This window comes from Aspergillus niger, assembly GCF_000002855.4.
Source record: "Aspergillus niger supercontig An08".
Taxonomy (NCBI): Eukaryota; Fungi; Ascomycota; class Eurotiomycetes; order Eurotiales; family Aspergillaceae; genus Aspergillus; species Aspergillus niger.
This window is the reverse complement of record NT_166524.1, coordinates 891,155-908,770: the sequence shown is the minus strand read 5'-3', so window position 1 is coordinate 908,770 and position 17,616 is coordinate 891,155. Positions and strand designations below refer to the sequence as shown.

General features: G+C 56.0%; 4 protein-coding genes across 4 annotated transcripts; 2 read left to right on the top strand and 2 right to left on the bottom strand.

Moving 5' to 3' along the window:
* Positions 1–94: 94 nt before the first annotated feature.
* On the bottom strand, positions 95–11,278 carry An08g03790 (uncharacterized protein; the record flags this gene model as incomplete). The annotated part of the gene is made up of 7 exons (XM_059748970.1): positions 95–2,031; positions 2,091–3,668; positions 3,717–4,606; positions 4,667–6,851; positions 6,909–9,857; positions 9,934–10,572; positions 10,639–11,278. 7 exons carry the CDS (start codon positions 11,276–11,278, stop codon positions 95–97), a joined length of 10,818 nt encoding a protein of 3,605 aa, XP_059603984.1.
* Positions 11,279–11,825: 547 nt separating this feature from the next.
* Positions 11,826–13,845, top strand: An08g03780 (uncharacterized protein; the record flags this gene model as incomplete). Its single annotated transcript, XM_059748969.1, has 6 exons — positions 11,826–11,894; positions 11,977–12,292; positions 12,487–12,672; positions 12,731–12,903; positions 12,993–13,492; positions 13,596–13,845. 6 exons carry the CDS (start codon positions 11,826–11,828, stop codon positions 13,843–13,845), a joined length of 1,494 nt encoding a protein of 497 aa, XP_059603983.1.
* Positions 13,846–14,439: 594 nt separating this feature from the next.
* Positions 14,440–15,690, bottom strand: An08g03770 (uncharacterized protein; the record flags this gene model as incomplete). Its single annotated transcript, XM_001392457.1, has 1 exon — positions 14,440–15,690. The coding sequence occupies one exon, from the start codon at positions 15,688–15,690 to the stop codon at positions 14,440–14,442; it is 1,251 nt and encodes a 416-aa protein (XP_001392494.1).
* Positions 15,691–16,772: 1,082 nt separating this feature from the next.
* Positions 16,773–17,377, top strand: An08g03760 (uncharacterized protein; the record flags this gene model as incomplete). The annotated part of the gene is made up of 3 exons (XM_059748968.1): positions 16,773–17,207; positions 17,250–17,285; positions 17,339–17,377. The coding sequence occupies 3 exons, from the start codon at positions 16,773–16,775 to the stop codon at positions 17,375–17,377; spliced, it is 510 nt and encodes a 169-aa protein (XP_059603982.1).
* Positions 17,378–17,616: the final 239 nt, after the last annotated feature.

Below are 17,616 nucleotides of genomic sequence, written 5' to 3'. Positions count from 1 at the left end.
TTGCCGGATGTGGGGTTGGGAGATCAGTTCGGTGAGGATATGCTTGCCCAGGAAGCCTGCGGCGCCGGTGACGAGGATGACGCAGCCGGTGGATTTAAGGGGATGTTGGGCGGAGGTAATGGAGCGAGAGAGTGCCGTCGAATCGGGTGGAAGTGCGGATTCGTGCTTCCAGTCGATTGCGTTGACTGTAGTGCTTTCTTCGATCAGTTTGGCCATGGCGCTGAGACTGCTGGCTTCGAGGAGGTCGACCAGCCGCACCGTCACGTTGAACAGGTGTCGGATGCGGGATTGTAGGCGGACGACGAGAAGGGAGTTTCCCCCGATGGTGAAGAAGCTGGTCGATGGGACAATCTGCAGGCCGAGTTCCTCCGTGTGGAGGACCTCTTCCCATACGCCGACGCAGTTGGAGCATTGTCTCGCTGAGGACATCCACTGCATCGGAGGACACGGTACGCCGCGGCAGAGGGAGTGCTTTGAGGGCCTTCCGGTCAACCTTGGAATGGTTACTCAACGGCATGCGATCCAGGGGAATGGCCATGACAGGAACCATGTACTGAGGGACGGGCAGATGCTGCAAAAGATGGTCGAGGAATGCCTCCGTGTCAGTGATGTTATGGTTCGGGGCAAAGACGACATGAGCCACCAGCAGAGGAGGGTCGCCATCGCGAAGAGTCACTACCGCTTCACGCAGAGCCCCGTCGGAGGTCTTCACGATGTTGCTTTCGATGTCACCGAGCTCAATGCGCAGTCCGCGGATCTTGACTTGTGCGTCTCCGGCGACTCGGCTGTGGAACACCATGGCTCCGTCAGCCTGCAAGTGCGCAATGTCGCCGGTCCGATACATCCGTGTCCAGCCCTGAGCGAGATACTCCGTGGTGGCATATGGATCTGGGTAGAAGTGATAGTCGGTCAGCTCGGGATTGTTCAGATACCCCAGCGACACTCCTGCACCACCAATCCACAGCTCTCCGGGCATGCCAACGGGCAGCGGCTTTTGCTGCTCATCCAGGATGTAAGCTGCATAGTTCGGCAGCGAATACCCACAGGGAATGCGACCTTCAGGCTGTTTCTCGCGGTACGCGATTTCCATCTTAGTGGATGAGATGGAGATTTCCGTGGGCCCATACGAGTTGAAGAAGCGCAGATGCGGCAGGCCCAGTGCCGCGAGTTGGTGCAGAAGCGCTGGGGTCAGCGATTCACCCCCTCCAAAGCCAAAGCGCCAGTTTGTTGCTTTGCGCAGGTTGGCGTTCCCATAGTCCAGCCACAAGGCGTATTCTGCTGGGGTGGCCTTGGTGTAAGTGATGCCTTCTTCTTGGATGATTTGGCTGACTTCAATCGGATCTCCCCGCTTGCTCCACGGTACGATGTACACAGTCCCACCGTTGGTCAGGCCCGTATAGATCTGATCCGAGGAATGGTTGAAGGTGAAGGCGCTTTGCTGTAGGGCACGTTCGGCGCGTAGGCCCCACTGGGTCGTGTAGCCCTCAATCTCGTTGCGCAGACCGGAATGTTTGACCACAATCCCCTTGGGTTTACCGGTTGATCCACTCGTGTACAAGATGGCGGCCACCGCATCACCGCGCGAGACATTGGGTACTCGTTTGTTGGGCTTCACACTGGCGTGCGAAACATTGACCACCTTAGCCTGGGTTACATTCACCTGGTCAATATCCTTGGCCGTGGTGTTGTCCACCAGGATGGCGGCTGGTTCGCAGTTGGCGGCGACATCAGCCAGACGCGGCAGAGGGTTTCGCAGATCCAGCGGAACATAGACGGCCCCCAGGCGCATGATGGCAAGCATTGAGCAGGGCCAGTCTGCTGTGGCATCTTCGAATACGAGGACCCGATGACCTTCTTGAACGCCCGACTTCTGCAGTTCCTCGGCGATGGCCTCGATGCGGTTAATCATGACGGCGTAGGTTAGTATCCGTCCGTGGCCATCCTTGAGAGCAATCCGGTCCCTGTTTGTAGCAGCAATCTGGTCAATGCGAAGGGGGAGGGTTTCCGGCCATGCTGATTTGAGATCCAGCCCTATCAATGATAGTTAGTGCCAGTTTTCGATACATTCGTAGTTTATGATATTGACTCACCGCGTCCAACATCCACTGCGCGTTTCCGTTGCTCGTCACTAAACAAAGACACATTTCCCAGATCCAAGGATGTGTTCTCAGCAAAGGTTTCCAAAAGATGGACATATGTATCAAGCAATAACTGGGTAGCCGTCGGATTATACAGTCCGGCCTGAGTCCGGAAGAGGATGAGCGCACTGTCAGAGCTATCCGTGATATCCAGAGTCATGTCATACGCCGTCCGTCCCGGATGAAGCTCCACCATTTCCAGTTCCGTGTTTCCAAACTGCTGCTTCTCCTGGTGGCCTTGGCGATAGTCAAAGAAGGCCTGGAAGAACGGGCTGTACGACGCCGAACGGGGCACGTTAAGCTCCTTCAGAAGCACATCGAACGGGACGCGGGAATGATGCAGCGCTTCGTAGGCCTTGTCCCGAGATTCTGCGAGGCAGTCCCCGAAGGACTGGGTTGACTCGTTTTGGAACCGCAGGGTAAGAAGATTCAACAGGAGACCGATGGTGCCCATCACATCACTGTCATTGCGGTTGGCGTCGGCAATTCCGATGGTCAGGTCTTTTGCCTCGGTGAAGCGGAAGAGCATCGCCCGGAAGACAGCTAGGTAGAAATGGAAGGTTGTAGATCGATGGGCCTTGGCGCGCTCCTTGACTTGGTTCACTAGGGTTTTTGACAGGCGGTACTGGACCTGGTTCACATTGAAGGCTTTCATGGGCGCACGTGTGTTCACCTTGGCCACAGGCAACAGCGGCAAGACCGGGTGGTGGCCGTCAGGGAACTGCTGGCGCCAGTAGGTGACCTCCTCATTCATCTTGCCCTGCTGGAATGCAGCCCGTTGGCTCCGAGAGAAATCCGGCAGCTGGCGAGGCGGCGGCCCGAGAGGCTGGCGTTGGTATGCCTTTTCCAGATCCGTCAAGAAGTTCTGAAGACTGACACCGTCCATGAGAATGTGATGGTAGTTGAAGAGAAGGTAGTTCTCCGTGGGTGACAGGGTTAAGAGGATGAGACGCAGTGTCTTCCCACTGGCGATGTCGAAGGGGATGGTCTTCATTGCAGCATACTCCGCGTGCAATTCTTCAAGCCGATCAATCTTCTTTCGCTCCAACCGGACCACCGATTGACGGAGGACCTTCTGATGCGCGAGATCGGCTTCCTTTTCATCGGCCACAAAGCACGTTCGGAGGGATTCGTGGCGGTTGGTGACGAGACGCACGGCACGTTCGAGGTCTCCTACGCGGAGGTTGCCGGTGATACGATAATAGAAACAGACGTTGAAGGTGGTCTGGTCTTCAATGAGCAGACGCAGGAACCAGAAGCGCGACTGGGCAAACGATACGAGCTCGCTCTTCACATACGCGGGAGAATCGGGTTGCTTTCCCTCCTGGAACTTGGCCGCTCTCTCCGCTGCCTCCGACAAGTTGACTTGCTTTGCCTCCTCTCCCACTGGGGGTGTGGACGGGGTCTCCAAGGGAGATCGGCTTCCTGATGAGGGCCCCGCGGACGAGGCACTAGAGTCTTCGCTCTTAGGTGCAGGAGGGGCGGCTGCTGGCTTCGACACTGTCGCAGGGGATGCAGCAACAGACCCCCCTAGGTTTGGCAGCAGAGTCTCCGGGAGCTTCTCCAAAGCCTGCTGACACAGGTCGGCCACTGAGCCCCCTCCCAGCACCTTAAGAACAGGCATATCAGTCTTGAGCTCCTTGAGGAACCAACCCCGAACCTCGACCGCAACCAAGGAGTCAATCCCCAGTTCCACCAGCGGAATGTTGTGGCCGACCTGATCATCGCTCAGTCGCGAGATCATCGCCAACTTGGCCGCGAAGCAGTCCTTGAGGACCTTGAACGCCTCATCCTTGCTCGTCGCCTGCGCTAACTGCTCCTGAACTGGCAGGGCGCTCTTCTTGCCCTCACTCGCAGAGCCTTGCTCACGGGCCTCGATCACCTTATGCGAAAACCGCGGGTCGTGGAACCAGGCCACGGGAACCTCCTCGTCGTCGCGTGCTGTCCGACATCCCGTGGTGACTACCGGCGCCAGAGCCGAGCTTGGCGCTCCAGCATGGATTGCTTCAGCTAGCAATTGATGAAGATCTGTCTCCGAGATCGCCATGAATCCGAAGCGAATCAGCTGCTCGCGCGCAATGTCGCCTGCCCGTTCCATATACCCAATCCCCGCCACCCGGCCAATCTCCAGCGATGATCCGGTTAGTCCCCGGCTCCGTCGCTCGCCAACAAGGCCCGTCATGTACGCGTTGGCGGCAGTGTAGTTGGTTTGGCCGCTGTTGCCGATCACCGAGGTGAGCGAGGAGAGCACCACGAAGAAATCCAGCGGCGTGGTCCCGAAGACTTCGTTCAGATTCTTGGTCCCGATGATCTTCGGCTGCGTGACACGCTCCATCACCTCGAGGGACATCTCCGAGAAGAGCATGTCGTTGAAGACTGCTGCACCGTTGATGACGCCTGCGATCGGGGAACAAGTGGTGCCGAGCTCGGAGACAAGCTTTTCTACCTGCTCCCTCTTCGTCACATCCCTGTACGCTGTTAGTCGTGCATGTTTCGAGGGTGAATTAGGGGAAGAGGGGAGTACTTACAGAACATCAAATCGAACCGTCGTGCCGAGCTTCTGCATGGCTGCCTGCCACTCCGGGTCCGCCTTCGCACTCCGGCTGGTCAAGCAGACCGTGCCAGCCCCATGGCGAGCCATCCACTCGCAGATCGACTGACCCAGCTGGCCGGCTAAGCCAACCAGAAGGTATGTTCGATCTCGCGAGAAGTAGCGGGTCGCGTCGAGAGGGCGCACCTCAGCTGGTACAGTGGCCTCGACCGTCCAGTCGATGATGCTGACGGGAGAGGACGGAAGCTCTAGGTCTCTGATCTGACTAGGGAAAACGGCTGTCTGGGCTGTGGACCCCGAGGCTGTTGTCGCAGTAGCTGTTATTGCCCTACTGACCGCTCCCTTGAGGGACTCAAGAAGAGCAGTTCTGTCGTCACCGGGAGAATGATTGGTAGCTTGAGCACGAGCCAGATCATGCACGCTGATGGGCCTGCATCCCAAAGGCAGGTACTTCCTGACCTGACTCTCCGGAGACGCGAGGTCCATGAAATGGGTTAGTCCCGCTGGCAATTGCTGCTTGAGCAAATGCTCCGGTGTCCAGGGGTTCAGCTTGATCCACGTCGCGTCTCCGGTGGTAGCACTGTTGGTACTGAAAGTCACCCGGACGTTCTTCTCCGCAGCCTGGGAAGCCAAGGCTGAAGCCAGCGAGCCATCAGGAGCCGGTTCATGCAAGAGCAGATGGCCGTTGGCGGGGATGGAAGCCAGAATTGATGCGGCGAGAAGGTGATTGGCCGTGGAAGCTAGAAGCCCAGCGCTCTGGTCGAGATCAGCAATATTAGTAGGAAGGGAGACCAAGGGAACGCTGCGAGAGGCATTCGTGCTAGACAAGGCAATGACCGTCTCGCCTGTTGCCTCCTTGGTGCCAATGCCGACAAACAACATTGATTCACCTGTAACAGCGAGAGCATGCAAAGTGGACTGTCTTATCTGCATCGCCAGGGGACTACTATCCCAAGGCTCCTTCCGCAAAACCAAGGACGCCCCGTCACCAGCCTGAGGGACAACCCGCACCGTGCCTTGACGAGGATCAACAACCTCGCTTACTGGGCGTCGAAGCGAGTTGATTCGAGCATTCTGCTCATCGTTGGGCCGGATTCGGGGCACCAGGACCTGACCCTTCTCAACGTACAACTCAGGTTCCAGGGACCAAAGCATCTCCTTGTCCTCCCACTCGACCAGCGCCGCCAGACGCACGACGCTCTCCGTGATCACCCGCGAGCTCGCGACGACATCCTCTACCTCATCCAGATCCAGGAACTGCAACATCAAGTGAGGCATCTCGTACGCGATCGAGCGTCCGAATCCAATGCTAGCGTAATGATACGGGCTCCCCGCCCGAGCATTGTGTGTAACCCAAAGGATATTCTTGGACAACTCGAACAGGCACTTCAGTCCCTCCATCTTCTCCTCGCTCATTTCCTCGAACACGGGTTCACTAAGATCCAGCAGCGAAATGAAGGTCGCCATGGGTGAGATCTCGTCGTCGTCGGTCGGGAGCTCCTCGAGTACCGTGACCTTGTCGCAAAATCGTCCCGCCAGGTCAGAGATCTCCTCAGCCAGGCGGGAGCTCTCCCACGACTTGCCTGCAAGGATAACCACTTCATGCAAACGAAATCCACCCTTGAAGGAGGACAGTGGTTTCCGCAGCAGCTGGGTCCGGTCATTGATCGCCTGCGCCGTGAGAACGGAGACGGGCCACACTCGTCGATCTGCCTCGGCGCTGATCGTGTCAATTCCGGAGAATCCAGCGTTGCGCAATGCGCTGTGCCAGGTTGAGACAGATGCCCTCGGATCATCTGATGATAGCGAGACGCCGGCTAGCAGGGCCTGGACCCGAACCGGCTCGTGCGTGATCGCTGACGCAACGAGATAGCCGCCGGGCTTCAGCAGACGCCGGATATTTCCCAGTGCTGTCTGAAGCGACGAGCTTGTATAGATGCTGTTGGGGAGGATGGCGACATCATAGGAATGTTCTGTGAATCCTTGCGCGGATGGCGCCTTGGCTGGATTGAAGGCCTTGTAATCGATCTTCTTGCCGTGGGCCTGGAAGGTCTCGGCCACTGTGCCGAATATGTCATCGGAGGTATCGGTAAATGTATAGGATGAGAATGCATCACCGATGGCACTGAGCACAGTTTCGGTGGTATGACCGCGTCCAGCTCCTGATATCATTGTTAGCATTTCAGCACTTTCATCGGCGGGAGGGATAGATAGTCTACCAATTTCGACAATCTTCGCATGTGGATACCGGTGAGAGATCTGCTGCACTGTCCGTGCCAGGCCAGCGCTCGCGCGAGCAAACCCTACACCGCGACTGAAGCATTCGTCGAGGAGAGGCTGAGCTAGGGTCTCAGTCGAGAAGCTGTCTCCCAGAGTCGCAAGGAGCTGCAAGTCGGTGCTCTCGGGATACTGGCTGATCAGCGCCTGGATATCCTTTTCCTCATCGCTGCTCCACGCTTCTGTCATCGATGAATGCTGTCCGCCCACAAAGGTGGATAGTAGATGGCGGAATCTCTCTTCTTCATCACCCGCCTTTGCCTCCCAGGCGCGCAAATAGTAATACGCTACCCGGTCGCAAACCCCCGCCAGCACGACCTCCTTGTCAGTTGGGTGCTCATGCCCAGTAGCGACACCTGCATTGGGGACCGCGACACCATACTCCATAGTGGAGAACATAGGACGATCGTCGGCGGCCGTGGCAGGGGAGAAGGGCTTCATAATCAGTCCTTCCACCTGCAGCAAGGTCTCGCGTTTGTTCTCGGTGAAGACATCCACGCTGCTGTGGAGTGAGATGGACTCAGGCTCATGCAAAACGGCGGACAGAGGCAGCTCTACAGAGGCCGTGGGCAGCGAGGCCGACAGCTCGGGGTTGATCCGGACGCACTTGATGGAGGTCGGCACGTGGAGGGACCACAGCTGCTCATCGCCGGGGCTGGTCTGCGCCAGAAAGGAGGCCTGGAAAGCAACGTCCAGCATGGTCGGATGGACAATCAAGGGCCGCTCGTCATCTGAGTACGCATACGTGGCTACGGTGGCGGAGGCCTGGCCCAATCGCCGTTTCGTCTCGGCCAAGGTGTGGAAGGGCCCGTTGTAGCCATACCCCAGACCTGAAAGGGTGGAGTAAAACTGTTCACAGTCGATGGAGGTCATGTTAGAGTCATCCAGAGGAGTGGAGGCGAGCACTGAGAAGGATGGTGCGCCGTAGACAATATGCACTTGGCCACTTGAGACCAACTCCAGACCCAGCGACCCTGTGTTTGGACAAGCGTAGACCGCGAAGTCGGCCATTTGGCTGCTGCTACTGCTGTTGTTCTTTGCTGCGCTCATCGGGCTGATTCCAGTCAGAGCCACCAGGGTCTCGACGGCAAAGCCTGCCCCGTCGTCGAAGGTGATGGCACGATCGATGGTCAGATTACGGACTTCCAGCACCTGCACACTCCGATCCCCGGCCAGCCATTTGCCGGCTTCCAGCGCCATAGCCACATACCCTGCCGCGGGGAAGACGGTTTGTCCTTGGAGCTTATGTCCATCCAACCAAGGGATCTCGCTGGACTTGAGGAAGTTAGTCCAGCGGAGGTCCTGGTCGGTGTTGTCTGGGGATGGTACCCCGAGGAGCTCGTGGAAGGCGGCACCGCGGCGGCGCATCTTCTTCGCTCGACGAGACTCATGCCAATGGACGCGATCGCGGCTGAACTGATAAGAAGGTAGCCCAGTAAGAAGCTTTGGCGCTGGCGCTGCTGGGGTCACCAGCCGGGTATAGGACTGAAAGTCTACCGTGCCCGGGCCAAGATACGTCCACACAGAGCCCAGAGCATCAGAGAACGCTTCGACATCGCTATTCCCTCGGTTGAGTAGCCCCGTATACGGAAGTGGGGAGGAAGGGCGCACGTCGGAGATGTTCTGTTGTGCTGGGCCCTTCAGCGCCGGATGGGGCCCGACCTCGATGGCCAGGTTGAGAGACTCGTTGGCGGCGGCACGTTTGACCGCATCGGCGAACAAGACCGTGTTGACCATATTGTCACTCCAATAGACGTCCTGCAGCTCTTCGTCCGCCACCATAGGCTTGCCATCGGCCCGCACACTCGAGAACCAGGTGCACGAAGAATCGCGGTCCTTGTTCACCTGAATCTGACACGCCCGCAGGGACTCAATATACGGACCACTGCACGGCAGCATGTGATGTGAGTGATACGCAGTGTCCACTAGCAAAAGCCGCGCAAACTTCTTCTCCTCGTCAAAGACGCGTTTGGCATGCGCAATGGCATCAGCATCCCCGGATAGCGTCAAGCTGGCGGCCGAGTTATGCGCAGCGATGCGGATTTTGCCCGCAAACGCGGGAAGGTCAATCAATTCCTGGGCGTCTTCCCAAGAGGTTCCAACCGCCAGCATTGCGCCCTTCTGGCCTTTTTGTCCCTGCGCCAACTTAGCGTGCACGCCACGATAGTAGGCGATACGAATGGCGTCGGCGGCGGAAATGAAGCCAGCCGCGTAGGCTGCGCCAATCTCGCCGGAGGAGTGGCCCACCACCGCGTCGAAGGTGATTCCTGCGCTGCGCAAGAGATCAACTAGGACCACTTGCACTGCGGTGCACAGGGGCTGGGAGAGGGCCGCCTCGCTGAGGCGAGATTCCCCCTTTGGAGCCAGGAGCTGATCCGCAATCCGCCAGGAGGGACGGTCGGCTTCCGGCAGCGTTGCGAGAGAGTGGTCCAGTTGCTCCAGTTTCGCACGCACAGTAGCGGAGATTTGGATCAAGTGAGCACCCATTGTTGGCCACTGTGCTCCCTGGCCAGTGAAGACCCCGAGCAGGTGCGGAGTCGCTGGGGTCGAGCGCACGCCGGCTGGAGTCGGTGGTGTGCTCTTTGCCTGCTTTACTTTGCTTTCCAGACGGGAGACGAGGCCATCTATGGTGGAGGCGGCCACGGCAGTCTTGTAAGCAAAGGCTGACCGACGAGATTGTAATGTCCAGGCGAGGCTGTGGAGGTCGATGGTCGGATTGATCTTTAGATAGTTCGAGTACGATTGAAGGAGAGCGACTAAGCTCTCCTCCGTCGTAGCCGAGAAGACGAATGAAGTTACTGGTGCTACTGGCTGCTGCTGTTCACCATCGAAGTTACTTGCCTTTGGCTCGTATCCCTCAATGATTGCATGGCCATTTGTACCTCCAAAACCTGTTCGATGAATTAGAAAAGAGAAATCATAACCTCCCTAATCGCAGTAGCCCAAAAGCAGGGAAAGGAAACATACCAAAGCTATTCACACTGGCTCGCCGCGGCACTCCCGCCGGTAATACCGGCCACTGTATCGGGGAGGTCGGGATTTGCAGATTTGTGTAGTACTGCTTTACATCGGGATTCAACCGGTTGAGCAACATATTGGGCGGGATCACACCGTGTTGAATCGCCAGCGACGCCTTCAACACACCGGCTAACCCGGCTGTCCCTTCAGTATGACCGATGATCGTTTTGATCGAGCCGACATACAGCGGATTGCCGTGGATGGGCTGGCTGCCAAAACAGCCACTGATGGCCGCAGCCTCGCGAGGATCGCCAACCTTGGTTCCGGTCCCATGCGCCTCGAAGAATTGCGGCCAGTCGTCGGGATTGCTGAGATCCAGACCCGCCCGGGCATATGTGCTGCGGATGAGGGCTGCTTGGGCCTCAGAGCTGGGGACTGTCAGCCCGGTTGACTTACCGTCTTGGTTGACCCCGGTGTCGCGGATAATACTCTCGATGTGGTCTCCATCGGCGATGGCATCACTCAGGCGCTTCAAGATGACGGCCGCGACACCATCGCCACGTGCATAGCCGTCGGCATCGGCGTCCCACATGCGCGATCGCCCGGTTGGCGAGAGAAGGTTCATCTTGCTTTCCCCCACAAATTGCTCTATGTACTCGATTGTCAGTCATTCTGCTGGTTACGCCCGGGGACCCATTGGTGATGGAGACATACCAGGCCCTAACAACAACTCCGTGCCTCCTGCAACAGCGACCCGCGCCTCGCCCGCCCGCAAGGCCTTCACACTCTGATGCAAAGCAACCATACTCGACGAGCATGCCGTGTCGATGGTCATCGATGGGCCATGCCAATCAAAGCAATAAGAGATCCGATTGGCAAGGATCGCACGCGAGGTACCAGTAGAGAAGTAGGTCGGTGTGCTCTCTAGATCCCGAATGAGGATATCGTTATAATCGACCGACATAGTCCCGACAAAGACTGCAGTGTCGGAGCCTCGGAGCCCCTCCAAGGGATGGCCTCCGGATTCGAGCGCCTCGTAGACGACTTCCATGAGCAGCCGCTGTTGCGGATCCATGGAGTCGGCCTCATTGGGGCTGATGTTGAAGAAGCCGGCGTCGAAGATGCGCACATCCTCGTCCAGCGTGTAGGCGCGCTGGACATTGGTTGTCCCATGGTGGGCGCCCTTGGGGTGGTAAAACCCTTGCAGCTCAAAGCGGTCCTCTGGGATCTCTTTCGAGACATCCTGCGGGTTGGACAGGAGCTGCCAGAGGCGGGATGGGGAGCTAGAGCCGCCAGGGAAGCGGCAGCTGCTGCCTACAATGGCGATAGGTTCAGGTTGTGGATGAGGGGCCATGGTTGGGTGTTGTTTGGTTGCAATTGTTGACAGGTGCTCCTGTCCTGGATGCGTGCCTTATTAGCTGAAAGCTGCGGTACATTGCGGTAAGCCTGGGTTTGTTATCGATGTCGTTTCTATCTTGGACATCTACTAAAATCGCCGATTGATCACCGTTCAAGCTCTAACCGCTGCGCCCGGGGGTTTTCCCTCATCAACAATTCGGCCACTATTGATAGCATGATTTGCATTAGACTTGAAACCACCGATCTCCGACGGCTTGGCAATGATCTACCCTTGTCTTCTGCTTCTTGGACAAACCACCGAAATCTTAGCGAGGGCGCTAATTATCACATCCAATGAGAGAGTTTGTTAATCCACTTCGTACACTTCATCATCCCAGTCTACGCGTTCAACATCTGGCGAGGGAATAGTTGAGTGTTTCCAGAATATATACCCGTCCGAGATAGTATTCGACGCATACCCCCCTCAATTGAAGTCGGTCTCCTCCGGCGCTGAAACATCCCACATTTCGACTTAAGGCAAAATGGCAATAAACACGTTAGTCATGGACGTTGCTATGAGAGTAGAGTGGTTGGCGACACCGCGAGTCATTCTAGGGATCGGTGCCGGATGGGTATGTTGGCCCTTCTATCTGGGCATGAGCAAAGCCATTGACTCACCTCTCTTGGAAGCTCTTCATCTACATTATTAGCAAGGTGGCCTACGCTCTTTGTCTGGATCCCCTCCGCCATATTCCCGGACCTCGTCTGAATGCAGTCTCTATGATCCCCTATGCAAGACATTTGCTTGCCGGCACAACTGTCCAGAATTCCGTCTCTCTGCACCAACAATACGGGGAAGTGGTACGCATCGCGCCCAACGAGGTTTCACTCATTTGTGGCGAGACGGCGTTCCCCGATATCTATGGTAGGTTATTCATCACATCGCAAACTATGGGGCAGATCAGGGCTAATTCTGCTGTTTGCAGGGTTTCGGACGGGAAAGATGAAAGGGCATCTAAATATGTCCAAGGTAAGCTATTCAGCCCACCTCCCGTCCTGGGGCCAGATGAATCGTGTCGACCAACATCAATAGGACCCGGTATGGTATGTGACTCCGAGCAATGGGGCGCCGTCTATCTTGCAGGCAAATGATGAGGACCACTCTCGAGGTGTGTATGTCTCCTCATCCGTTCACTTTATGCATCTTACTTACCCTCTCGCTAGGTCGCCGTGTACTCGCCCATGCCTTCAGCGATAAGGCGCTCATGGGCCAGGAACCACTGGTTCAGCGTTACGTCGATCAACTCATCGACCGACTCAAAGAAGTAACATCCGCCAACGACGAGCCGGTGGACATGGTGAAATGGTACAATTGGACGACCTTTGATGTAATTGCCGATCTTCTCTTCGGTATGATTTCTCTCACTGGCACCTGTCCTCTAGATAATTCATTTCTGATGCACTGCAGGGGAGCCCTTTGGCTGCCTCCAAGACCTCTCAACCCACCAATACGTCGCCCTCCTCTTTCAATCCCTCAAGTCCCTCCGGATGATCTACATCCTCGCCTACTACCCGTGGCTTCGCTTCCTCGGCAACCTCATAGTAGATAAAGGCCTGATCCAGAAACGAAAGGAATACGCGGTACACCCTCTCCTCTCCCTCCCTCCCTTCCTTCCTCCCCACATTTCCCAGTATACACCCTCAATGCTAACAAGGCAGAGGGAATCCAGACATGGGTTTCCACCCAAGTCACTAAACGAATCAATACCGCCACCCCTCGGCCCGACTTTATGAGCCACATCCTCGCCAACAACAACAACCGGGGCGTGAAGCTCACCCGGGCAGAGATCGACTCCAACGCGACCTTGATGACGACCGCGGGCTCTGAGACGACCGCCACCCTACTCAGCGGAGCGACCTACCTCCTCCTCACGCATCCCCGCGTCCTCCGTACCCTCCAGGACGAGATCCACTCGGAATTCCCAACCTACGAGTCCATCACACTAGAGGCAGTCGCCAAGCGGACACCCTACCTGAACGCCGTCATTTCCGAAGCACTCCGCTTCTTCCCGCCCATCCCTGTAGGATTCATCCGCCGGGTGCCCAAGGGTGGAGAGACGGTGAGTGGGTATTGGATACCCGAGGGGACGATTCTCTCGGTCAGTCATTACGCGGCGTATCACTCAGAGAGAAACTTCAGGGATCCGGACAGTTGGGTTCCGGAGCGGTGGTTAGTAACCCCTTCCTTCGTCTTGCCTTTTGTTGCGTGAGGATAGATCTGTGTGGTGGTAGGTGGTGAAGAAATAATCTTGTAACTAACGGAAATGAACAAGGCTCGGAGACGAGAGATACGTCAACGACAAGCGCGCCGCGTTCCAGCCGTTCAGCTTCGGACCCCGGAGCTGTCTCGGTAGGAACCTGGCATACGCGGAGATGCGGCTGATCCTCGCCAAGATGGTCTGGTCGTTTGAGATGGAGTTGGATGAGGGGTTGAGCCGCGATTGGTTGCAGCGTTGTCGCGTTATGAGGCTTTGGCAGAAGCCCGAGTTGGAAGTACGGGTGAGGCCGAGGGTAGTTGCTTGATTTGAGGAGCTTTCACCGGGTGTTGTATTGGAAGAGAGCATAACAACACTCTAGGTATTAAGTTTTCGTTCGGCTATATAGGCACCGTAGATATATGATTGAAGCCTCCATCATTCAATTCCTCTTTCCGAGATCCCAACCAAGGTGATTAAGAGCTAATTGTCAGGCTGAATAACTTAATCTCTACTATACTCCAAATTCTTTCCTTCATGATTGAAAAGATGGGGCACATCTATCTTTTATCATACTCGACCCGACGTCTAAGATCATGGGTAAATTGGCTATCAGTTAAATTTGAATCTAAGAAGACTAGCTAAATGCCAAACATGATCCATTGTAAAGTTCAGAACAACAAGACATGAATACCGTACATCACTAAGCAAAACGCTATCTAAACCCCTGTCTTTGTTGGCACAGTCTGCTTCTAATGCTACCCAGTCAATCCCAAGGCTAATATAACTCAACGACGTCTACGAAACAGTCATCACTCATGTGCCTTACTCAGCTTCAAGAGAAAAAAAAAAAAAAAAAAAAAAAAGACCTATCCACCGAAGAAGAGGGTTCTACGCATGATGACCACAGCAGAAATACACTCTAGTTATCGACCAAACCACCCCTTGTAGCCACCAACGACATTCGCAGCTGCATCAGTGCCGCTCGAGCTTGGGTCTCCAACTCAGAGATCGAGCCCAGAGAGGAGGTGGGAGGAGGCGGGGGCGGTATATGCTGCTCCCGCTCCCAAGGCTCTTCGACCACCATCATCTCCTCTACTTCCTCGCTCCATCTCCCGCTTGTGGGTGGTCGTCTTCCGGTGGTGCTGTTGGAAGCCTGCTTTTCAAACTCGGCGGTATACATCCTGATCATTTGCTGGAGACGATCCAGAAAATAGGTGATCATGTGGAAGAGGAGGACGAGGCGAAGTTCGACGAGGGAGGGGGCTGAGCACCATGTGCTGGTGTTGTTGTCGGGGCCGGTAGTGGTGGTGGTTGTCGACAATGACGGTTGGGTGTGAGTTAGGGCATCGCGGTGAAGGGCGGTAAGGAGGGTAGCATATATGAGGAGGAGAAGACTGTAGCAGGCTATGGTGAAATGGTATATCACTGTTTCGTCTGCCGCAGCTGCGGGTGCAGTTGATGGATTGTTGTTAGGTGTGGCCCAGAGAAGATGAGAGATGGTTTCTAGGAGATGACGGGAGGATGTGAATGTTTCGCGGAGGTTGGTAGTGGCGGCGGTGGTAGCAGCGCTGGGAGGTGACAAGGGGGCATTGAAAAGTGTGGTAACAGCTTCAAACGCGGCATTGGTGATGAGGGGATGATCAGACAGCGCTCGTGTGGTTTGATAGACGGCGTGAAGACGCGTTGCTAAGTCCGAAAGCCGCCCAACGCAATTTTCAGGGTTGTCTAAACCTGATGCGGAGAGTGAACGAGGCGGAGGAGTGGTATCAAGAGGTGGCGGCTGCGGCACAACTTGGGATGATAGGAAACAAAAACTATCCTCCCAAGTCGGGTCTGGAAGCCATCCTGAAGTGGATAGACCGGTCAACGAGGCCAGATCTTCGGTGGAGAAAATGGGAGGGGCAGTGTCTGAGCTAGACGGGGCAGCAGTAGTCGTCGTCGTAGTTATAGGGGGAGCTCCAGCCGTAGCTCCCGCTCCAGCAGCACAAGCACGGACCGCAGCGCGGGGCCGACCCTTAGGCAAAGCAGTGCTATAGACGCATTGCACCTTCTGCCTTAAACATCGGATGCAACTTGCATCGTCATTCGTACTCGGCCGCGGACACCGCAGTTTCTGCGCGTAGCAGCGATCGCAGGATAACCGCTTAGGAAGTGCAGCGGTCTGTTGCATTTTTTTGGCACATCTCCACTTTTGCTGCTATCATGTTGTGAAGAATCGTCCTTATATCACTTCCACCGGAGTCTGACTTGATACTAGTCCATCCCAGCCAAAGGAAGAGGGGAAATCGTAAGCAGCACAGGGTTCCGCATCCATCGGCCACAATTACAATCCTTCAGCATCATTTGCCTCTCAACAAAGCCTTTCAGCTTCGATAACGTGAGACACTGGTCTAGATCGAAGCCCTGCCTCGGCCGGGGACCATGCCATGGTAGCGTTTCTGCGACTCGTCTTGAAGCGAAACAGGTGCATCGGACATGTAGTTCCAGAGACCGGTACTTCTCCTTTCGGACGACTTGACATCGGAGAAGGACGGCCATTGCGCAGCCACCAACCTATTTGCGGATTGATGCGGTGACAAGCGACGGTCGCAGGTTTAGTTATCCTTCTCCTCACCTCGATCTTCTCCAATTCCCCTCACAGATTCCCCTCACCGGATCATGCTTGCTAGATGAGGGGTTACTGATGAAAGAACACTCATTGCCAGTCTTCACGTGAGGCACACTGATACACTCGACCGGCCGAAGGGGACATCTCTCGCATCAACGGGTGAGGATCGGCACGGCCCGGGAGGAGACGGTGAGGGGTGCCAAGAAAAGACAAGCAATTCTGCCAAGAGCTGGGCAAGGCTGACGCCCCCTCAAGCATGGAGCATAAGTTCCAAGAGGAGAAGCTTTTATACTCTTGATCATTTGCCAACTCCAGTAATGATGAGGGAATTTCGCAGCTGTCGTAGTGGCGAGTTGACACTAGTACGGCCCGCCCCCGGCCGGTTAGGGCTACGGAGATTAGCCACGGATTTTATCTCCCCGACCGAAGGAGACTCGGGCTCCCATTTCGGTCTCCGGCCTGTTTGTTCTCCTACTTTCAGCCCTGTCTGGGTCTCCGTCGGTGGTCCCATTGGGAGAATGGTATATAAGTCCCTCCTACAATCATAGGCGATACTACACCCCCAAGCCAAGTCAAAAAAGGCCCAAACAAAGTGGAACAAGATTCACAGGACACTCAATATAATCTACCTACCAAAGTTCGCCATGTCTTTCTATCCCGCCACCCTCCCCGCGCTCCCCCTCCGCGAGGCTATCGTGGACCCGGTTTACCGCGCCGTCCTCTCCTTCGATGGCAACGACCTCCCCCTCTTTGAGTCGGCCTTCTTCGAGGACGCCGCCTTCGACTTCAACGGCAGCGTGATGGAGGGCCGCGCGGCCATCAAGTCTGGCAGCTGGGACAACGTCTCCAAGCTGGACACCACCCATTTCCTTAGCAACGTGCGCATCAACCTCCCCTCGGAGGACAGCACGACCGCGACTGTGACCGCCTCAGCTTTGGCCCAGCACTTCCGCACAGGCCAGGGGAACCAGCCCGACACCACCCGCCTGACGAGCGGGGCGCTGTACTCTTTCGACGTGGCCAAGGATCCCGCGGATGCGAATGGATTGTGGAAAATCAAGCTGTGGAAGATGAAACTGGTGTGGACGGAGGGTGACTGGGGGGTGATGACGGGAAATTAGACCGCCGATCTTTGGTTTTCGTTGGAGAGGCAGGATGTAAGTGGATAGCTGCAAAAGTCGATTACGACCGAGTTGAAATCCACATATAGGGCCTAGGCCACGATTGGTTGTCTGCTGTTCCGTTTTAGGTCTCCTACATAAGGGTCTTTATTAGGGGTAACGAGAAGGCGGTGGTAATGGTCAGCACTAAAAATGTAGTAAGGCAAGGGTCATTGATGGCGCCATACTGTACAGCTATATTTAAGTGCCATTACTAGACACTAAATGTCCGTACGGCGGCTGCACCCGGTTTGGCCTAATGGGGAAATAGCCCTACGCACGAACTAGTTGGACCCTGGCACGGAAAAACTCCTGCGCTATCTAAGAT